The sequence below is a fragment of the Apus apus genome, chromosome 8 (genome assembly GCF_020740795.1).
Source record: "Apus apus isolate bApuApu2 chromosome 8, bApuApu2.pri.cur, whole genome shotgun sequence".
Classification (NCBI taxonomy): Eukaryota; Metazoa; Chordata; class Aves; order Apodiformes; family Apodidae; genus Apus; species Apus apus.
The window spans coordinates 10,008,202-10,032,157 of NC_067289.1; the positions used below are offsets into that span (position 1 = coordinate 10,008,202).

General features: G+C 35.6%; 1 protein-coding gene across 8 annotated transcripts in view; it reads left to right on the top strand.

Moving 5' to 3' along the window:
• Positions 1-21,103, top strand: part of RHBDD1 (rhomboid domain containing 1) — a 37,962-nt gene extending 16,859 nt beyond the window's left edge. For 6 of the 8 annotated variants that reach the window (XM_051626647.1, XM_051626645.1, XM_051626646.1 and 3 more), the window contains 2 exons: positions 2,226-2,345; positions 19,186-21,103. In XM_051626647.1, coding sequence (XP_051482607.1) covers positions 2,226-2,345; positions 19,186-19,295 — 230 coding nt within the window. In that variant the 3' untranslated portion in view covers positions 19,296-21,103. The remainder of the gene's footprint in view (positions 1-2,225; positions 2,346-19,185) is intronic. The other 2 variants (XM_051626648.1, XM_051626649.1) reach the window with 2 other exon arrangements.
• The last annotated feature ends 2,853 nt before the right edge of the window (positions 21,104-23,956 follow it).

Sequence of the window (23,956 nt, forward strand, 5' to 3'; positions counted from 1 at the left end):
AGTATTTAACTGAATGAGGTTTTTCTAAATACAGGTAATGAATAAAGTGTTAGGACTTTTATTTTGCTTAATAGAAACACCTTGAACTTGTTTATGTTGGAGAACTGTTTCTCATGAAGTAAAAGGTTACTGCTTTCTGAGTACTTAGTATTTGATGAAGGTGTAAATCATCAAACAAAAATTTACAGTAATAGAACTAACTTAAAATGACATCCTTTTTCTTTCATCCAATAACTTCATGCTTTTAGTATTAGAATTTTTATAGAAATTAATTTTTAGTATTAGAATTTTTCTAGCCTTCATGCACATAGCCATGCATATAGTCTTTAAAGCCTCCAAAAAACAAATTTACAGCTGAGAAGATGTACATTGAGATTAACATAATGCTAATACAGAGGGGAATGAGAGCAAAGCTTGAAGACTGCATCCAGTGTGTGTATGTATATACATACATATATATAAAGAGCTAAGTGGTATCCTGCAGTCAGTTTTATTTTTCTGCAGATTTATGCCTCAAGTGTAGCCAGTGTGACTTAAAGGCTTTTAAAGTTTGTTAAAAATACAACTAATTCATGCAGTTTAAAAAAGGAAAATAATCATAGAATCATAGGGGTTGGAAGGGACCTCGAAAGATCATCTAGTCCAACCCCCCCATAATCTTTTCTAATGAGAGAAGTTGCCAATTGTCTGAAGTGGCAAAATTTCAGATCATTGGAGAATAATTAAGTGTTCACTGCAGATGTATGAAAACTGTCCCAATGTCAGTTGCATGTTCAAAAAAGGAAAAATTTGCAAACATGCAGAATCACCTTTTTGTCCTTCCTCTGTGTGTATAATGTATAGATACGTCCTTGTACACATACACATTTATATAAAAGGATGTGTAGGTGTATTTGCATAATGCGCACAGAGGAATTTGTAGTCCTGTGTAGAACAGTGTGCAGTCACTCCATTTTTTACTGTGTAACTTCAAAACAGGGTATTGCTATTTTTATTTGTCTTAAGGTTCTAAAGCTTGGGATTTTTTCTGAATTTTTTAAACAAATTTTGTCCTCAGCTCATAGTCTGTACTTGTTACTAACCACAGAAACACCACAAGAAGGTTACATGTGGAATCCATATAACTGATAACACAAGAGTATCATTGACATTAATCTGAAGATAAAGCAGAATGGCCTGCTGGATTTGTTTAGTACACAAATATTTCTCATTAATTTTTAAAAACCAATGTAAGTTTTCTATGCGTTGGAGGAAATGGTATACATTACTGTACTGTAGTTCTTCAAAATCCTCTGTTCAGCTGTCTGGAAGAGAAATTATTACCTTTAACTTTATATTTCGAAGATGCAAAAATGGAATTAAAAAATGGGACTTTTCTCCTTAGTTTTTCTGTTTAGGTTTTCTGTGTTCTGGCAAGAACACATTGTGTTAAAAGGAAGAGAGTCTTGCTCAATTCTTTAGTTAATTTTTTCTTTCAAATCTCATGTGTTTGGGTGGATAATGGTTTGTTTGTTCATGGTTTTGACAAACTTTGCAAATGGTCAGAAATCCTTGGTTGTCAATAGTGCAGGCAACCTACAGTGATTGTGGCATGAGATATGAGAACTGTGATATGGTAGTTGTTTTCCAGGGCAGATGTAGCCGTGCAGTAGCACGATATCAGCTGCACATGTCGCTGCAGAACTTTCCAGGAGGCTTTTCCTGTGTGCTTTCTAGGCCCAAACATTACTTGAATTCATGATGACATTGGCATGCATTGTTCATGGACACTGGAGAGAAGGGAGGGACAGGTGGGAAGAAGCCTGAAACCTACCCATTTTGTTGTTGGAGTTCAAATGATGTTTAATAAGGTGCTCAGGAATTGACATTTGTGTTAAAAAGAGCTGATGAAAAGTGAAAAGCATCCTTCAATTTCTATGTCAAACTTTATTAATAATGGCAATTCTATGACACTTATTACTTGTTATTAATGTTATTAATATAACAATTATAACACAGACGTTTGATCCATCTTTTTTGTTTTCTCTTTCCTGTTACTATAGTCTGGCTTTGTAAATTACAAATGGATTCATGGCATATATTGTTTAAGTAATTGAATCCTAGTAATTTTTTTATTTCCCAAGTTGAAAGAATTTGTGGAAGAAAGGATAAAGATAGTATCTTATTTCACGCTCTCCTACTGAGTAGCAGCAGTTTATTTTCTTTATTTTGTGTTAATTTTACAGAGTATTATGGCTATTCAGGTTATCAATACAGATCACCGAGGAGCTATTATGATTATACAGGTGGACTTTCTGAAGAAGAACAGCTTGAAAGGGCAGTGCTGAACAGTCTGAATGAAAGAGGTATGAGTGTTACTGCATTTTATATTTTAATATACGATTCATACTGAGAAGGGAGTGAGGGGGATGAGAAGATGGTTGGGTTTTTTATTTGGTGGTTTTTTATGGGTTTTGCTTGTTGGTTAGGTTTGATTTGAGGTTTTTTTCAGTATTTTGGACGTATCTTGAGAAACAGATGAACGTTTCCTCAGAATTTTCAGAGAATATGATGTGAGGATTCTGTGATGTAATATCATTCACTTTGTGTAATTGCATTCACAATTGCTTACTGTTTTATTTTACTACAGTAGTAGCAAAGTAATCAATGCTTTATAACAAAATATCCTTATGTAAATTAAGTTGCCATGTAAAAAAAACGATCTTACAATACTCTAGAAAGTGGTATGAAGTGGTATAATAGAATTGTTGTTGCCAATATTTAAACTTTCTCCACATGTATAGTTTTGCTTTTTATATAAATTTAACTGACAAGCAATATACTAATTTCTTACTCTCCACTCTTATATACTAGCTAGCTGAAAGACGTAAAAAAATGAAATAATTAGAAAGAAATGCTGTTTGTTTTTAAGTGACATTTGTTAGTTAAATTGGTATACAGTACATATCCTATTCATTAGGATATATTGTATCTTTTTATGAGGCAAGTGAAATCAAGAGGGAAAAATAATTTGTAGAATCTATTTTTCAGCTTTTGAAAACTTCAAGACTTGAGAGAAAATCTGTTTAATAGGACTAACAGAACATTATTAGAGCATCACGTATAAAATGTACATCAGTTATGCAAATTTTTTATGTTGAAGTAATAAAAATTAAGGGCAGAAATGAGCGTAGTATATGTTGTCTGGTATCAAGATAGTTTTTCATATCAAACATTGCTTCCTTTTTAATCTGTTGCATGTCAGTATGGATTCTTTTGGGAATTCAGCCAAAGGCTTTAGGCACCCCTTCACTTAAAAAAATTGGAAAGATGTCTTTTAAGTTCAGTGAAGCTGTAACATGTAATATTAAAAAAAAAATAGACCTGCTGAGTAGCTTATAGGTGTCACTTAGCTTTTCATAATCTTGGTATTCTTCCTGGGTGCAAGGAAGCGTTCATTAGAAAAAAAGATACAGAAGCTTCTACTTTGGACTGCAACCTTTAAAATGTGGAACACTGTTCATAAACCTCTGTGTGGAAAGTTAATTAGCACCACTGTGTTATGTCTGCCAGAGAAATACCAAGCAAAACATGGAAATTAATGTCTTGACAAATCATTACTTACATTTTCACACCTTCTGTGATCCTGTTTTTTATTACAAAGGACGTGTTAACTACAAGATGGTTTTAAAAAGGCAGCAGATGAGGCAAGATTATAATAGGAGAAGGCTTTTTTTAAAGTAAATGCAGCTTTTTTTGCTTTATTAAGTTTGCATCTATTGTGAGAGTTACCTGGAAGGCAGAAGTGCAGACTTTAAGAGAAATTAGGGGGTTTTAAAGCATTTTGTGGGTTAATTTTTGTGTTCACCTTTGTTCTTTAGTTCTAACTGTGAAGTTAGAACATTGTGAAGCTAGAAACTTTTTGTGTCAAGATTATTACAATAATACATTCTAGAAATTACTGCAATCTGAGCAGTCTCATTTCAGTCAAATTTAGAAGATAGGGACTGTTCATGTGCTCCTAGATAACTTAAAAAATTAAAGTAATATCGATATTTTGCCCTATGTAAATACTAGATTTTTGGGAAGGAAAAAGTCTAAAGTGAGCTTTGTTGTAACCATTACTTTTTTACTGATGTTTTTACATGACATTTTACATATTTTTCAACAGTGAGTTTGAGAAGTCCTTTAAAGCTTTTAATATTAAATGTTTTGAAGTATTATCTGCAGGAATGAGCAGTGTTTGTTTTGTTTTTTTTTAAATTACCAAGGAAACAGAATACCAATAATGCAAAATGACAATAGTGTAAGTAACTACATGGTATAGACTTTAAAGGCTTTCATGTATCGGTGTGGAACACTGCTCTGGTTTTCACTTGTAGCCTTAAATCTACATCACTATAGGTAAGTTTATTTTGTCTGCTTTGTTGTCTTTGGACAAAGATAAGTTTTCAGCTGTAAGAGGGAACATATTTGTACTTTTAGAGTGCCCTTTGAAACAAGAGGCAGAATTTAGCATCTGTAAATATCTCACTGGTATCAAATTGTGGCATACCAAGTCACATTTTTTATTTCTATTTGAGACATTAGTGTTTCTTAAGACTATGGTAGCATCTGTTTTCAGCACTAGTTCTAGTTTTTGAAACATCATATAAAAGTGGGAAAATGTATAACTGTATATTGTTTCCAATATAGTTTGGTGTGATCGCTCACATGTGTATAGATGATGTTTTCAGTGGTTTTGAGAGTGCTTTTATTTTGCACCTTTCTCCTGCCTGTTGGAGAACTAAAGTTTGGAAAAGCAAGACTTAAGAGCTGAACTCTTAAGATATTTCCTTAAGAAAGCTGCTGAAAGGTTAAGCTTGCCAATAGGCAGTTGCCTTATTTCGCAGAAAAGTAATAAACTGTGTAATTGATTATACCAATTTTAGTGACACATAGCATGTGATGAAATTTGCTCTACTAAGGAGCAATTAGGATATTCTTCCCTCTCAGTTTGAAAAATAATAAGCTTCAATGAGCACTGTCCTTTGAGCACAATATGTTTTTCCCTGAAGTGTGACATTCACAGATGCTTGCAATTACATGGATGATGAAATAGGTACTTGACTAAAAATTGCATAAAATAGTTTGAAATGGCTATCTAAATGTATGTAAAAACTGGTACCATACTTAAAATTTAGGGTACTCTTTCCATATCAATCTTTTTTCTTTTCCAACTATGACATTAAACCATCACAGTTGCTCTGAAGGTTGGACAAAGGATTGCATTAATTTGGATAAATACATTTATTAGAGGTTTTAGGTCACAAGGTTAAGAATGTTGAACTACATATAAATTATTTTGTCAGTTTCCTACTAAGCTATGTAAAGAATCAGTGGCATACAGGATTTCCTAGTATCACTTGTTTATATCTGAAAACTGTCATAATAAGATACATATTGAATTCAAGCTCAGTAGTTATTTATCTATAATCCTATACATGGGTTATCTAAACCCTCCATCAAGGTACTGCATTTCTGCTTGGTCCATATCCAGGCATTCCTGAACTGCAATTCTGTTTTTATAGTACATCCTGAAAACTTCTTCATGATAAGTATCTAATGCAACAAAAGAAATTGATGGGCTTGTTTATGGGATTTATTTAGGCATCAATTTTAAGATGATCACATTTCCATAATCATTTAGGTCCATTTACTAAAAGGAACTGTTACTTATATTCATTCCCAGCTTTAGGTATGTTTTTGTCTCAAACAAGAATTGGTTTAAATAGCATTACTTTTTTTTCACCAAAGCATTTTTATATTCGTTCTTATTCTCATTCTCTGTTGGTTACAAATTGCAATAATTCTTCCTTTAGTCAAGTCAGGAAGACAATTTAGGATTTGAAAAAATCATAACCTTTTATATTTAAACGATACAGTTTTACTATGAAGTTAAAATGTCTGCAATTTTAAAACAATACTAGTTAGCAACCAGCCTGAATATAAAAGGCCAGGAAAGTGTATCTCTTATTTGTTGTTTACTTCCTATTCTGCCTAGAAGAAATATCTTGATTAGTGTGGGATGTGGATTTGAATTTTTGTTGTTGTGGGTGTTGGGTCTTTTGTGAGTTGAACTTCTAAGTGTCTGCCTCAGTAATGTTAAGAATCACTTGCAAGCTCATGTCTCTGCACAAACAATTTTTCCTCTTATTCTTAAGGCTAAGGTCTTTAAACATGTGGATGATAGCCTTTGTAGGTTGTGTTTAAAGAGAAATACCTATAAGTATACACCTACAGATATTGCTTTTGCATTTTATAGTGAAACTGTATACATATGCATTTATTGAATTCTAATTTTAAAAGAAAACAAAAAAAAACCACCCCACACACTTCAAGTTATTAGATGGCCAAGTATGGACTAGTCACAGGTACTGTGCAGTGTAGTCAGGAGGTATCTAGGCATCTGGCTTGCCCATTCTCTGAATTTTAATGTTCCCATTTCTGTTTTCCTCTGCTGACACTGGACTTTTGGGCTATTAAATTTGCCCAATCCGTGGAAGTTTGTAATAAGACTGAAACTGTTGTAATAAGACTGTAGAGAAATGCTTTATGATTAATATTTTTCCAATCAGTGTTGTTTCCCTTCTGCAACTGTAGGAATGCCAGTCACTGTGTTTGACTGTGCTTTTCTATAGACATGGCTTAAAATAGACTGTATGCTAAAATGTGCATTGCATGATATCAGCTTAAAATACATTTCATAAAGTCATATGCTAGGACTTGCATCTGATTCTTAAAATTCTTTTTTTTTTGTTGTTTAAATTCAGACTGTGTATGGTCTGAGGTATCCAACAACAGTTTTTTGAAAAAAGCTCTCCTTCTAGAGTAGAACTCGTTCTAAGTATTTTTCTAAAGCTGCAACTGTGCTCTAGGATGGTGATCACCAATATTTTCTTCAGGCAAATTTCCAATTAGTAAATTGGAAAATAGTAATTTTTTTTATAATTTCCACAAAGGAAGTATTGGTGTGTGCAGCAAGAAACATAGTCAGAATTCTGTTACAAATGTTTAATTAATGTCTTTTCATAAAATAGTGATTTATGTAGAATTAAACAGGGTTACTGAAGATGAGAACCAAAAAGTCCAGATTCTTTTGATAGTGGATCTTGGTGTATAAGTTGACCAGGTAGATAAGAGAAAGCAACACTAAGCCTTTCACCACAGGCTTGTCTTTTAAAATAGAACCACAACCAATTGGTATCTATAAAATACTGTAGTGTAACGAATAATTCTGTGAAGCAGTGAAATAATTCTACTGCAAAACCTCCATTTACACAGCTAAACAGGTTAGCTTCAGACAACTCAAGCAGTTACTGCCCTTGCTATCTAAACTAGTGTTCACTTAGCTTTACCTAAAAAAGGCTGGACTGGATGAAAAATTTTGAACTGAAAACTGAGAGCTCAGAAGCATCTATGTTCCTAGTTCAACTGTTTCTGCTTCAGTAGTAATGCAGTAGGGAAAGTTAGGTGGGATGGACGAATAGAATAGGCAGCTCCTTCAAATCCAGGTTCCATGTACTTATATGTTAAGAAGCTTAGATTAGAGATTCTAAATTAAAATGTGGTTTTGTTAATTCCTTCTGAAATGCTGCACTACATGTGATAGTATTGGTTTAAGCATTGTACACACTATCTTTAAAGCCACTCCTATGTATCTGTAATAGTGCATATTTTGGAAATGCTGGGTTTAGACTTGTCTGCTTTAGTCTCTGTGCCTTAAAAAGAAAAAAATCACTCTTGTCTTAAATTTTTAGTGTTTTGGTGAGATTTTTTAGTTGCTTTTTTAAACTTTATTTTTTAAAGCAATGTTAACTTCGTTCAGATACTAAATCACAGGTAATAAACAGCTTAGGATGAGCTGTGTTGGTTCAGGAGGAGACATGGGCATGCTTGATACAGTTTTGTTCATTGTTGATAAGTGTGTTGAAGATTTTAAATTGTAGGCTTTATAGACTTCCATGGAATTAGCAGAACTGAGGAAATCAGTTTCTTCATTTCCATGGCCTCCTTGTACTCTTTTTTTTCTTAATTTCTTCTGCCTTTAGGATTATTATTATTTTGATGTATGTGAATCCCTACAGACAATTTGGCAGTCTTCTAGGAGAGGCATGATTTCCTTTCAGGAATAATGTGTGGAGGGCATTCCTTCAGATGGCTGGAGAAGAGTATATTAAGACAATGCTTTTGATGGACAAATCAACCCTAGAAAATGTTGTGCACTCTGCTAGTATGGTCTTTAGTAGTTTGATGTTTTGCCTTTTCTACTTCCTGCCCATTATTCAGGAGTTCTGTGTGCATCCTTTTCCTCTTGCTTTGAAACACTATTACATTAGTAAACTGGAAGAGCTGAGATTTTTTCTGTTAAAATGTCATTAACGGATACAGGTTTTTGATCCAAAGTACTTTTATTTAGAAGTTGGTTATTCAAGTGAATGAGCCTGTTTCCTATTTCTCTCTTCTGCTGTTTCTGAAACAAGTTCTGTTTGTTGCATACAATATTGCTGAAGGTTTTGGGCCTGCTTGGATGCAGTATTCCTGAGTTGCATCTTATAGGGTTGAAAAGACAAATACTACTAATTTAAAAGTGGGGCTTTATTCCATGTGAGTGATAGTGTTTGCACTGATCATTAGCATGAAACATTATGAAAATAGAAAATATCGAAGCATTGTGACACTAGTACACTGAGAGGAGTTTAGAACATAATTTCAGATTTGTTTTAATACCCTAATAGGTAGTGCCTTTTGAGGCTATTTTGCTGTTTTTATTGAAGTATTGTTTGCCCTGGATCGTAGCAGTGTGCTGAAATTACTATATTCAGTGTTTAGCATTCTGGAGGTGATGGCTCTCTTTTGCACTGCAGTATGTCTTCCAGTCCTTCTGTCAAAGGCTTGGTGCTGTATTGAGTAATTTTGGAAATGCTGCCAAAAGGGTTACCTTCCTTTGGTCTTTAGGCAACAAGTTGACAGTGACATAGTTGTTCTTAGGTTCTGATTATTGCTACAAAAGATTTATATAAGAATTCCAGTAGTGATTAATTTTTGCATTAAAAAAGGATATAGTACTGGCACAAAGTATTTATGGAGATTTTAATGCTAAAATATGTACAGGATGCTGGTTTTTTTCTGTGACTTCCTAACTATGCGAACACTTCTGAAGGTACTGCTAATGCAGCTTTCTTTTGGATGGCTTCCTTCTTGCAAAAGTTTTAACTGCCAAAGAAAATTAAAATAGGAAGAAAACACTTTACCTACAGCCAAATATTTAACTATATCTTTAATAGAGATGTTTTTCTTACATTCACACTACATCCATCATAAAAGAATAGACGGCAAATGGAGGTAGAGGCTGTTTGTTCAAGTTTTGATCCAAGACTCAGTGATTCAAATGGGAATCTCTTCACTGACTTCAGTGGCCTCTTGTTTTTTTTTTTTATTCCCCCCTCAGGAACTTGAACCTTTTCTTAAAGGAACAAATGTTGTTCTTTTCAGGGTGGGTTTGGCAGGGTCACCTTGTGGGATAACAGGCAGTTCTGCTTAACAGCTGTGGGCATAATTAGAAGAAGCTGTGTGTGGGCTGTATAAAAGCACTCACTTCCACTTTGGAGAAGGTGGTAGTTGCTTTGGAGTGGCTCCGGTCTGTAGTGGTGTCTCAATCCATCCATCTGGGTTTCCTAGCCTTGGCACTGGGAAATGGATATTGTTCAGGGCTTTTTTATTGTTGTATGTCTTTGTTAGGCAAGCAGAAATACACCAAAGGAAAAACTGTGTGTTTTTTCCAAATGGAATTTTATACTTACCAAGATCCTTATGAATGTTATTAAACTTACTTTGGGCATGCTTTTGGTGGTAAGCTAAGGTCAGTGAATATTCCTAATATTGGATTTACCCATGATTTACTGTTTACCTCTTTTTAGTTTATCACTGGGTTAATTCAGTACTCTGGGTGTAGTTTGCATTTTTTTCAGTGGGACTATCTTAATGATGAGCTGAACCTTTTCCTGATGTCTGGATAAATTAGGCATTTCTAGTAGTTTCAAGAAGGACTTGTATCTCCATATTATGTCTTGTTGGCTAACATCAATGGCTGCATCCTTGTATAGTCCTAAGGCCAACTGTCTTCTGGTTTGTTCCTCTTGTATACTTCTTATTTTCTGTCTGGAGCATGTAGTTGCATTTAAATATAAATCTAATTATTGTGAGCATTACGTAGGTTGCCTGCTGTTGTCAGTTTGCAGCAGTAGATTTTAAGGTTATGCTCAGAAGGACTATATGGGACATTTTGGTCTTTCATATTCAATCTAGTATGACTGCAATCCTGTAGATAAATGTGAGCAAGCTCAGCTTGCTTTGAAAGCTGGACATGAGCCAGCTCTGGTCAAAAAGTTGTAATTTCATTAACTCAAGAAGATTTGCTAATGCAGTTAATTTCATTTAGCCAGCTTCAGTACAGACATTGAGATCTAGTTTTGAGCGTGCTTTTTAAAAAGGCAAAATGCTGATTTAGATCTTCATAACTTCATACTTTTTTCTTCATTCAAGTAATTACATAGTTTAAACATTCATGTAGTCAGTTACTATCCTGTGATGGTACTATAAGGGATAAATTATGCATTTATTTAGTACTTTTTAAATCAGCTTCATGTGAAGCAATGTTTGGATGAAAAGTATAATTGGAAAGAAATAGTTTGGTTTCAGGATAACCGTAATAACAGTTTTAAGTGAAAAAAAAAATCCCATTTGCCTTATTTTAATAAAGGAATTACTATTTGTTATGAAATAATTTTAACTATTATGAAAATAACTCTGTTATTTGAAGATTAATATAACTATTTCCTTTGCCACTTTATTTCTGTAGATGAACAAGCTGATTCTTGAATAAAGCAAAATGAGCTCAACAGGATTTTTTTTTAATTTATTAAAGCAGGAGCTGTGGTCAGTTTCTGATCTTAAGATCTGAGTGAGTGGTCTTCATAGCTGCCTGGCTTGCTTGTGGGAGTGAGCACATATTTCTTAATTCTTGGGGTTTTAGTTCAAGTTTTAAAAAATAGATTATAAATGCAGATCCCAACAAGCATAATTATTTCAAATAGGCTCTGTAAAGAGAAATATTTTTACATTATAGTTTAAAAGTTGTCATTTCTTAATGGCCCTTTTAACACTAAACCTCAAATACCAGTTGTCTTGAGAAATTTGATCAATATAGAACAAAGGGAATAACAAAAGAAAAATACAGATTGATACATAACTTTGAAAGAGGAGTACACTTCACAGTGAAAAATTGGCATAACTTCACAATGCAATGTACATTTCAAAGGAATAAAAATCAGGAGGAAATTAACTTAGACAAATTTAATGTCTTAGTTCATATTCTGTTTATTTTGTTGGGATGATGCTGTCTTAGAATCTTGGGTAATGGTCAGATGTGTGAGGTTTTAGACAGAGATCTGGATACACTAGAGAGCTGGGCAACCACTGTAAGAACCATAAGAAATTTAACAGGAGCAAGGGCAGGATTTTTTCTTCTGTTTAAAAACAAGAAAAATTGTTTTCCAGTTCGATCGTCCTTGTGCTTCTAAGAATCCAGTTGTATCTGCATTCATTTTATATTTTCCTTCTAACTTTATTAGTTACAACTAATTTCCTGCTAATTTTGTTTTTATTTGTCAGCCATTCCAAAGGACAGCACAGAAACAGTAGCGAGACTTGCTTTTATCCTTCACCAGTTTGAGTCTGTAGATGAGGAATGTTGGCACAAGCACCAAGAAGAATAGTTGGCTTCATAGCATGACAAAATTCTTTTCTCCATTGACAAACTTAAAGGGCAGTGTTAGAAACAATAGTGTAGGCTATTAAATGTGGTCTGCTTGGAGCTGAGTAGGGGAGAATTGGACAGTGGTAACTGCTAAAAGCCAGATCTTTCAGACCATATTGCATGTCTGCATTTTGCAGAGGCAAGTTGGTGAGAGCATAAAAGCAGATTTGCCATTTTATAGGTCTTACTCAATTGTAGTTCCTGTCTGGCTTCTAGTGCATCATAAAACAGTAATAAGGCTGTTGTGTTTTTGTCTCAATTATTCTGGAACCCTCCTAGTCCTTCTAAAGTATAAGAGGAGGAAAAGTGATACTGCATATGCACCGCCTTTAGGATTCTCTGTACAGTTCAATAAATCAGAAGGTAGTCGGTTAAACTAACCTCAAGACTTGACTACTAATTGACTGGAAGATTTGAAAGAACTATAGCAATTCTGTGCGTTTAACTGTAGCTTCTCCCTGCCTTCCTGTTTACTACTTCCAATTGTATATGCATCAAAAATACTAGGTTAATTATGCATAAAAATGTTTGTTTGGGTGTTCATAAACAGAACTCCCATTTTCTCAAATAGAACACTTTAAACATTGGTATTTTGTATTAAAAAGCAAGGTAATTGGGCATATACCACAGATGTAGGACCTTGTATATGATCTGTAGTGTGCCCAAGAGCAGTTTGTGAACTTGAGTTGAGTCCTGGTATTGTCAGATTGTTAGCAGAGCTACACTATGCATGGAACAAACACATTATATGCAACTAGTATGAATGAAAGCCAAGCAAGGGTTCTAAGTAATGACATTTGATAAAATACTTTCAAACCACTCTTTTTAGCATTGTAAAATAAACTACAAATTTTTCACATGTATTTTAATGTTCTTAACCTGTTTCTTAAAGGATGTAATTCTAGTATCCCCAAAGGACATCAACAGCACTTCTCATGAGGAGGTCTGTATGGGAGGGCTCTGTGTGGGGCCATCTTCCCATACTTTCTGTTGTATTTCCATTCTCCATTTCAGGAGGAGAAAAATTACTTCCTTTTTGGGAGTTCTATACTGTATTTCCTAGAAGAAAGGTTTGAAGGGGCTGAAAAAAATTCCTAGCTTTGGTGACTACGTAGGTTATATTTAGACTCCAAAAGGTTTGCAGAAAAAGAATGGGAAGAGCTTGCCAGATGTCTGAGCTCTTAGGCCAGTGAATGTAGCATTTCTCTTTCTCCTTTGACATGACATGGGTACAGGTGCTGTCAATCTGGTATGTAATCAAGTTACATGAGAAGACAGAAGATAACAGTGAAGCAATTAAGATGTATATAATGATGATGTCTGCATGAGGTGATTCCAACAGTCCTGCATTGGTGAGGGCCTAAGCTAACAGTTTTTGAGTGAGCAATGTGTTGGCTGCAGAAAACATTCTTTTGAGAAAAGAAATCCCAAAATGAGTTTGCTATGAACTACGATATAATACCTGAACCTTGTCTCTGCTAAGTGTAAGTTTTTGTTTTTCACATATTTCAAAGGCTGAAAAATCAAAGCCAGGATTGTGTGTGTGTGCTTGGACAGAAGTAGTTATATCTGAGGCACCTGTGAAGGGCTTTCCTCTTGGCACAGACCAGTCTTTTCATCCAGATCAGAGGTCTCTATATTTTGGCTAGCTGTATGCTACTCACTGTGTTGAAAAGAGACTATTGTCTGTGATTATCCTCTGCAGCAAAGCTTCTGCAAAACTGAGATTTATTTTATTTTTTAAATGGCACGTGTGTGTGTGTTTTTTCACATGGGTATGTAAGCATATGTTTGGGTTTTTTGGTATGGGTACCACATTCACTAGTGCCAGGGCAGACAGTGAACATCATAAGCTATTCAGCTGAAATATTCACATTCTTCTTTAACACAACTAAAGCTTGTGTGAAGAAGGAATACAGAGATATTGCGATATTGTAGCAGTGCTACTTATTTGCTGCTCTCACCTTCTTTCACCTACCAGCATCAGTATTTATCGGGGACCTAACTGCATATTTCTACCAGTCAGACTGTCACAGTTTGGTAGCTTCATAAACTCTTCCTGAAGCTTGCAGCAGCTCTCTTGCTAATCCACTACTTCAGAGAGGAGATAAATTCATGTGAGTGTGTTTGATGTAGCACTCCTGTGGCTTGTACTACAAGCAGAACTAAAACCCCATGTGGAGATTTAGTCTGTTTGGCTCACCCTGAAACATGGCCAGTTGATTTTTCTTCCTTATGCCAAATGTCATGCAGAGGAGCAAAAAAAATGTATGTTTCACACACTGTGCAGGTATTGTGATTACACTGACAGGGTGGCATGTTTCAAACTGTCCTTAATCTGATCTTGATGCTTAGAGGGCAGTGTAAAGGGGAAGACTAAATGGATGGCTCATTTTCACTGCCAGCTGGCTGTATGAGTTTTGCTTTGCTGTTGAGCAAGGTTTGCTGTACTACAGCCAGATCAATCTGTCTGGTGTTTCCAAAAATCTATATGCTGCTCTGTGGAGTGGTCTGCTTGCATTTGTAGTGAGTTTGGCTGGAGATTGACGTGTCATATTCAGGACAGCAGTTCTGAGTTACCTTTTAGATTGATGTAGCTAGAACTTCTGATTCCAACAATGGCAAGTGTGTCCTTTCCCCTGACTGCTTTCTGAGGGAAACAAGAGTTGTCTTTGGTTTTGTTCCTTGTTTGTTTTTTTTTTGCTGTCTGCCCCAAAATATTCTAAGTGTTGAACTATTGTCACAAACAATGTTGTTTCACCTCTCTTCTTTGCTCTTTTAGATCATATGTCTGGCAACTGTATTTTAGTGCAGCTTAGTGCTGAGAATGTGTGAAAGATCTGGGGCAGGGGGCTTTGAGCTGATCACTGTTACAGTTACAAACCTCAAAGAGTGTGTTGTGTATCCACAGGTGACAGCGTTGTATTGCAGATGCATAAAATGAGAAACACTGGAAAAATTTTACTTGCTAACAAGACAGGTAAAATTTAGAGGATTCTTGTACAGAGGATAGTGTTCTCTGTTCAGCTTCAGGGTTAAGATATTGGTTATGCAGCTGGTCTCATCAGCACATTCTGCTGCAAAACACTGCACACAATAGCAAGTTCTGAATTTAAGACAGGTTTGGTAAAGAAAAGTGTGTGTTCCAGAGGCTTTTCCTGTGCCTGCCCTTTGATGAAACCTGATGTGACAGAGAAACTGCTAGATGCTGGCAAATAATCCCTGGGTTTTAAACCAGCCAGGCAATAAACAACTTTCTAATATTCAGTGCAGCAGCTTCTCTAGAGCCCATCTGTTTCAAAATAACCCTGATTCTGCTTACCAGGCGGAAAGCCCTGCTGGCTGGGGTCTGTGCTCACTCCCGCGGCAGCTCCCGGGGCTCCTGTGCCATCTGCCGGGGGAGTGCACCAGGCCTGCTGCAGGGCTCTGGGATCTGGCTGCTTCATCACCTTCTTGCTTGCTAATGGAGTCTTATCAGCACCATTAAAAGTGCAAATTTAATACTGCAAGCCAATGCGTGCCCTCTCTCCTCCTTTTTCATTTCTTGAAGGAGCAGAGAAATGTTGGCCCAGTTGCAGCTGTCTTCTTGGGCATCCTTTATGAAAACCTGGGATCTGCAAGGGTTAGAAGTTGTATTACTTGACTACTAAATTGCTCCTCAAGTGTCTGTCTCCAAATAAGTTAAAGAAATTCAGCATGTAATACTCTAGCTTCTTTGCTTTTACTACAAGATGATTAGATCTTTGAAAATTATGCTGCAAATGTGAAAGTCTTTTAAAAAGATAAAGCTTAAGCCTAAGTAGGATCAAATCATGGGTCCTTGCTGACACCTCTTCTGTTGCTGATGTTTGTCTTTGTGACTAGAATTGGGTTCTGGTGGGTAAGGCACTTCTGGGGATGGACCACATTGGATATTTGGCGTTGCATGTGCTCTAAATGTTCACAGTAGAAACTCCTGCTGTTTGTCCAGTAGTGGTAGCTGCCTATGCTTTAGCACTCATAGCACATGGAAGAGCAAAAAAAAAGTCACAAATTCTGTGTTGTGATTACACCTTACTTTTTTCAAGTATGTCATGCAATGAGTATAGCAACAGAAGCCAAACATTTTTTATATTCAAGTTTTCATCAATTTTGCCTTTTAGCAAAATAAATGTGAGTTAATTGTAGAATATACAAGAATAATCATCTATTTCTTTTCTGATTGTCCTATAAAAGTACTCAGTATGATAACCTGTTACAAATGAGGTGAACTACTCAGCATCAGTTCAGTGATGAAATAGAAGCTCAGGGTTTACTTCATAAATGTCTCAAATAGGAATCCAAAAGGCACATTGAAACACTAAATTTCTTTCTGCTATCATAAAGTCTCTAAGGAAGTTTTGGGCATTATCAGCATGTTGCAAGTTAGTACTGCCCAGAATTGCATGAGAACTGAACTATGTGTGTTGCAGGTCTAAATCTTTCATTGGGAAGACTTATATCTAGTAAGAAAGTCTTAATTCTTTACGTTTTTTGTTGGTTGGTTATGTGCTGTCTCCATTTGTGTAGAATTTAGAATGTTTTCTTGCTCTAAAGCAGAAATATTATCCAATACAATCTGTAGACAGTACCTGATGTGTCTGAATTTCAGAAATTTTAGAATTTCAATAGTTGTTTGTTTGCAATCTGTTAATAATAAAAGTTAAAGCAAGTTATAGAACTTGAGGTATAAACCAAAAGTTTTTCTTAGGAATCAGAAGAACTAATATTGGGTGTAGAATTTTCAGTGCAGTCTCCAATATCCAATAAGGCATGGCTAATATTCTCTTAATAAGATATATTTTTCTTTCTGCCATATCAGATGGGGCAGTTGCATTTTAAAAATGACTGTGTTGAACATGCCAGTAATGTAATTCCAAAGCTTGGAACTTGACTGGAACCAAGAGAGTATGACAGCCACAAGTGTCTTAAGGGATTACCCTGGTTAATTAGATCTTTTGACTTGAGAAGACTTCTGCTTCTGTCTTTGACTGTGTCTCCACAATTAATTAAATTTCTGATTTTTTTACATGCTGAGTAACCTTCAAACTAGTGTTTAATGCATTGTCCATTATGCCTCTGGGGCACTGTAGGTGCAGAGTCATGTGCTGCAGTGCCTGACTACAGCAAGTCTTTTAGGCATGATCAGCATGTTTATTTAACATCTAGATGAAAATGTTTAAGGTCATTAAAGCTTTGTCTATATTGCTGTAATACAGGTTTAGTAAAACCAATTGTGTTTACACTGGTTTTTCTTGTTTTGGTCCAAAACCCCATAATTGTAAACTTTAGTAACAAAAACCCCAAACAACCCAGTGGCAGGAAAGGTGTGGAGGGTCTTGGTCTTATTCATAGAATACAGTTCTAGTTCACAATAAAATTAGTTTTAAAATATGCTATTTAAAGTTTAGGTTTTTTGTACTAACTTCTGTACTATATCCTTTGGTCTTGTCTATCCTCCAGTATAATTGCATTTCTAAAAATACTTTAAATACAGTCTTAAAACCTATTAGTCTTGAAGTTCTTTGTGGATGTGTTGAAAATTTTGTGTTTTCTTGTACAGAACTGCAGGGTGTGTTTCAGTCCTAGCAGTGGCTTAATTATAATTTCTGAACACTGTGGCTTATGCTTAATAAAGGTGTTACTTTGTTAATATTTCTCTTGTAATTTAAAAAAAAGTCAGGGAGCTGTTTTAGTTAACAGGATAATTTAAATATGTACATATATAAATACGTGTATTTAAATCTTCAAATTCAGACTTCACTCTTCACAATATTGTTTGATGCAAAATAATATTTTCTTGAACATAAAGCCTTTCAAAATACATTGTCAATTTTTTATTTTTGAGTCAATGTCTAGGCACATTTTTGTATCCTTTTTTATAACATCTCGAGTTCTTGTGATTATTAGAACACATTTGTGTTTGAAGTGTTGAGTGTATTTTGGGGGGACTCTGTCAGTACTCATCTCACCTGTATGAGTGATATCTGATTTCTTTTAAAACTAACCAAGGATGCTACATAGAAAAATAAATGTTTTAATGAGAAGCCTTGATATGTATGGATAAACTCACTACAGAAAATAAATTTTTTAAAAGTAAATGCTTAATTATGATGATTTAAAAAAAAATGAAACTTGATCATTACAGTGCAGTTTTGACCCTGTATGGTGCAGCCATTTTTACCATCAGGGCCTTGGCTATGTTACCCTTTCTATATCAAATGTTATATATTTCAGCTATTGTTTAAAGTGTATTCATCAAATGTCCAAGTATTAAACAAAAATATTAGGCACTTTAAGTTTAACCCTGCCTACCAGAGTTTTAAGCAGCTGGTTATCTCTGGAAGGATTTTCCAAGATTTTGACTTGACTTGTAAACACTAAAGAAAAATTATGAATCTGTTCTAGTATTTTCATGAAATCATACATTTATTAGCAAGTACTCTATGAACTAAAATGCTTTTGTAATTGAATGAGACACTAACAGAGGTCCTTGGTAAGTTGGGCTCCCTGACTTTGTGTCATGCAAACAGGCCTTGTGTTTGCTGCAAACAACTTCTGATACAGGATACAGATGTATTTGAAATCCATCTTGAAAATGAACATAATACTAACTTTTCCGTATCTACTGTTGTGAAATTGAATGAGATCCTGCAGTGAAAGTTCAAATAACACTGGTTGTTGCAAAGGCTGTTTCCTTTAAAGCTGATGTATCCTTAGCACTGTTCCCATGTTCAGAAGGCAGTTTCTCCTTTTTGTTTCCCTCAGCCCCTCAGCTATCCTCAGTGCCTCTTTGTGAATTCTAAAGAGTTGCTGGAATAGCAGGTTCTTGTCTCTCCTTGGGGTGCCACAGCAGAGAACCTTCTGTCTTGGTGTGCTGTTTCTGCTCAGATTAACTTGCTGGCAGTTCTCCCTAGCTGAGCTGCCACCTGTAGTTGATTTCTGCAGTTGCTGCCAGGGGTGGGACCCGTGTGTGCATCTGCTGTGGGGTGGACCCCAGTACTCAAAGCAAAACCAAAAGTTTGTTTTGCCAGAAGTAATTACTGAGGATGTTTAGTTTAAAAATCTGGAGTTTACTGTAGAGAGTGGGGATTGTGAAAAACATGAGCTACTATTACTTGTTAGATACTTGAGTGCTTAGGTTGTGGTTTGTTGGTTTGTTTGTTTGGTTTTTTTGCTGCTGTTTTTGTTGTGATTGCCCTGAAACCATCAGAACTGGAAACATTCAGCTTTGTTTCCTCTGTGTTGTGATGCTTTGGATTACAGGATAAACATTAATTTCTTTCAAATTACAGATAAAACTAACCATTGTTTTTCATTGTGTCTTGTAGGTGTCCATGGAACAAGTTACCGTAATGAGCGGCGACCTTATGGTTTTTGGTTTCCACATGATTCAGAGGAGGAAATAAGAAGGCAAAGGCTTCGTAGGTTTGAGACATGATGAAACTGTCAGGTTTTGATGTAATTTATTAAGTGCTATTCAGAGTAACCAAAATATTTGCAGATTTGTAATATTTTTCCAGTTTTTTACTACTAGTTGCAAAACTGCAGAGGGTTTTCTGAGTTCAGGCTGAAAACTGCAACTTGCATAAAGAGTGAGAGATAGGAATCTAAATGTGATCTTTGGCAGTCTCCATCTTAATGCACCTTAAATATGGAAGAAAACTGATGGTTTAGCAAACTGTCTTTTTTCCTGAGTTCTTTTGTGTAGCTTCAAGTATTCCTTGGCTTTTTCACTGCTGGTGTTCTCAGACAGCAGGTTTTCTTCATCAAATATGAAAAAAACATAACTTTTTAATGCAATTGTAAAACCCTGCAGTTTTTCATTACATACTTGTCTCTGTTTACCTATGATGACCAACAGTTCTGGGACTGGCATGTGAAATCTCACTCAAATAGTGCTTGGAATGACAACACCTAGATCACATGGCTCCAGGTCTAAGCTTTTGAGCTCCTCACCCTGAGGAGTTATTTCATGCAACCTGTAGTGTTGCAGTCTTCCTTAAAACATGCCACTTCATTTAGAGCTTGTGTGTGATAAGAATTAGTTATAACAAACTGCCCAGTGGCTGCCTGTCACACAGTGGCTGTCCTGCCTGTGGCACATATGCCTGTTCAGTAATGTTAACTAATGAACCTGAAGGTCTTTTGTTCTAGTATCACTCAAAAATTACTCATTGCCTGGGTTCTTCTTCCTCTAATAAAAGTAGTTCTTCTGAAGCTGGGGACACTTCTCAGTAACAATTTTCAGCACCAAAGAGGTATGACTGCATGAAAATAAACTGATTATTGCTTTTTGGCTCAGAACTGTTCAAGTGTCTTCAGTACTACTTTAGTAGAGCACTAGGATGAGCAATTTAATGGTTTCTTTTCAGGTACATGTGATCACCAGTCAGTGCTTTATGAAGTCTACTCCTCTGTGGAGTTAGAGTTCTAATGTAAAAACAGTGCTCTATTTTTCATAGAGAAAAATGTCTTGAAACTATTTTTTAGTATATTTTTTTAAGTAAAGCTTTTGGTTGCAACTAAGCTTTTGCTTGCTGAAAAATGCACAGTCTGTTCTTTGTCTCCTGTGCCATTCTCACTTTCACCTTCTTACACCTAGTGTTGATTTTTTTATTATTTTTTTTTTGGTCAGGAAGCGACATTATGTTGTTAGACCAAATATGTGGCTCAAGGTTCCAAGAGCCAAAAGACAGGACATGACTTTGAGTGTGCTCCTTCAGGTAGTGTGAGAATGCTGCTGGTGTTCTGCAGGGTCTTTTCTGGCTCATACTGAGGCAGAACATAAGGAATGCTGATATTTGTTGTGTTCTGGGTCTTGGTTGCTTTTCAACATATGTAGTAGCCATAGAATAAAAGAGCAGATACTCTTAATTGACTTTTCTTTGCTCACTAAAACTATGTATCAAAAACCTGCTTACAGTTTGCGTAATTTTCTCAGTGGGTAATAATTATATGTAAATGGGAAGGAAGTAGTGTTGGTTCCTCAGGCTAATCTCTCTTAAGGCTCTGGTCAGAATTTCAATGTAATTTACTATATCTGTTAAACTCTTCAATTATTTAAAACCACTGGATTAGCTACTAGTCAGTTGAAAACGTACATAAGTAAAATTAAATATTTCAATTTTAAACACTTTTTTGTAAAGTGATGTTAGAAATACTTGCTATTAAATATTCAGATATTAATGTTAAGCTGTTTTGACTTTTTGTATAAAAAATTGAAATAAATTATTTTTTACATTTTAATGTTTGGTTTTCACTACAGTAATAAGGCATATATTTTAAATTACAGAGCTGCCACTATATTCTTAGAATTGAAGACTTGTCATACCCATGGGGCAAATGAATTATATTGAGACTAATTTTGTTTCTTTTGAATTTAATATAAGTTTTGGGATTGGATTATTGGAAAGTTCCAGTACTTTAAATATTTTGAAAGTTTATTAACAGAGTTATTTCTGAGTAGGATTTTTACCATTAAAAAATCCCATCAGGTTAGGTTGCAGAGCACTGGTGATGGTAGATTTCAGATGCAGGTGAATTTCTAACATATGCTCTGTTGCACTTCATCTTTTCTGGGACAGAAATTAAGGATAGTCTACCTAGATGAGTGTTCTGTGTTCTCTGTTTAGTGCCTGACTTAACTCTACATAAATTAAGGATTCTTTAAGTAAAAGGAGTATTGTGTAAAATATTTTAGCATCTGAAGTTTGATTCCTTTGTTGTAGAAGCTGTGATTTCTTGTGCATTTTTCATACTTCCTCTGAACTCTGATCGGGCACAATGTGAAAAATGCCATCCCCTTAATTAATCCTAATCAGCAGACTTGTTAACAGGCACATTCTTGGAATTTAATGGCTGAATGACTGCTAATAAAAATGGGATTCTTGCATTCCAGAATTAACGCGTGTGAAAGAACAGTGTGTTTAACTTTGAACATTCTTTTTCCCCCTTCCATTTTGTCCTTAAGCCCAGGCAAATTACATATTCTTGTGTTTTATTATATGCTTTTTCCTGGCAGTACCACTACCCCTAAGGGGTAAAATATGCCCTTTAAAATACTGAGAAAACAGTCTTCATGTGTGTGCCACAGCACAGCAAGAGTGGTCGTGCCAGGTGAGTGTAGGTGGACGTGGAGTTGTTGACACAGGCTGTAAATGAGATCAAAATCTGTCCTGGCCCCCCTCAAAGTGACATCTTGGTGCTAGGGAGGAGCGTGGGCAGGAATGTCAGTCCTGCTGTACCAGCCTCTCAAAGAAGTCATCCTGCCTGAGGCTTTGTTTCCCGTGGTTGCCTTTCAAATAAGGTTTGCTTGTTTGGTGAAAATCAAGCTCAGAATTTTCATGGTCTATTTTTTAAAAAGTTTGACTAATGCCACCTTGTGTATTTTGACAAATACTTTTAAAATTGTGACAACTCCACTGGTATAACGGGTGTAGGACTTGTGAAGGTTTGGCCACTTGGGAAAAGTTTTGTCTTTGAGTGTCTTTGTTTTGTTTGAAAGTGAAAGGGAGCATTTAACTCTTATTCATTAGATACAGTTTATATAATTGTTCATACTGCATATATGCAGCTAAGGAAAAAAGAACCTAAATATTGGTTCATTAAATCAGTGATATATAGATACAGATATAAAAGTATGTGGGATGATAATACCTGTGGAGAGAAAAATTCTTTCTTAAAACAGACCTTGTTAGGAAACCATGGAGCTGAAGAAAGTTGCAGTTTGGATAGCTCTTAGGGCCAATGGCAGGAAAGAGTGTACCTGATAAGTCTTTGTATTGACAGTCTTTATGGCAGACATCTTAGTTTTGATTTTTATATATACATTAAGGAGGTTAAATTGCAGGTGACAGAGCAAAGCAGCTGTAAGAGTTGTTCTTCCAAGATAGTTATCCTGACCAAATGAAGGCAAAATTACTTGCCTTTCCTCTTATGTGATAATAATGACTGGAAATGCCTGCAGGACAAAAGTAACTTTCCTTTGTTATCCATTGCTGTCTTTAATTGTAATACCCATATGTACTAAGGGTATATACTGTTAAATGTAAGAATGAAGAAGTCTTGAACCTTTAAACCCCCTGCATGTGGCTAGACCATGGAACTTAATAGATGTACAACATCTGAAAATTGCACAGCAAATCTGAGTCAACAAATGGCTTGAAGAACAGATGTGGTAGAGCTGCCTTTTCTGATATGATATGATGGGAAGGGGTGTTCTCCTTCACTATAATTCCTGATTCTGCCACTGGTGAATTGTAACAATTTTTCTTCATCTCTGAATGACTTCAGTGTGAATCACACTTCAGTGTAACAGCTGGCTGAGACACTCATGTTTATGTGCCATAGCTTATTGAGCGAGTGTGCAGATGTGGACAGAAATATTTGCTGGTGTTATTATAAGCTGCTAATTGTTTCCTATGTTTATAAAATAAAAGATTGGTGATTTCTTATTTGTTACCAGATTTCAGAAGGCAAGGAAATACAGCTCTCAGCTTTCTGTTGTAGAACTGTCTATAAAGGAATATCATGCATTTTCAGGAGGTCTAAATCTTGTCATAGATACTGATACCCACTTACTCTTTCAGGACCTGTGAAAATTGGAGAAAGTTTACCATACAAATTTAATATGGTGTGGGTATTTTTGTTTGATGTGCCTAGAATGGTAAAGCAATTGGGTTAATAAAAGAGGAGATTGAGTGTAGATGTGATAGTAGCCTTCTGCTGCATGAGAACAGTGCTAGTGACAAGGAATTCTAAACATGTACATAGTGACCTTTTCTAACAGATTTGGGATACTCCAGCATTTCCTTCTTCAGTCTTTTTGGAGCAGTTTAAACAAATACTTCTTTAGGCCTGTTATGCAGGTAAACAGTAAATGTTCTTGCCTTAGTGGAGTATGTTGGATTAGGTTTGGTCCTTCCCCAAACTGTTCCTCGCAGGGGTCATTTAAGAGCTTTTGGTGGGTGGGCCACTTCTGTGAATCCATGTGTTCTTACCCATATAACAAGTTTTGGAATGGCTGCTACATCTGTACAACATTAATGCCTGTGGAATGACCCGTTTGACTTTTTAAAATGATAATTTAAACTAAGTATC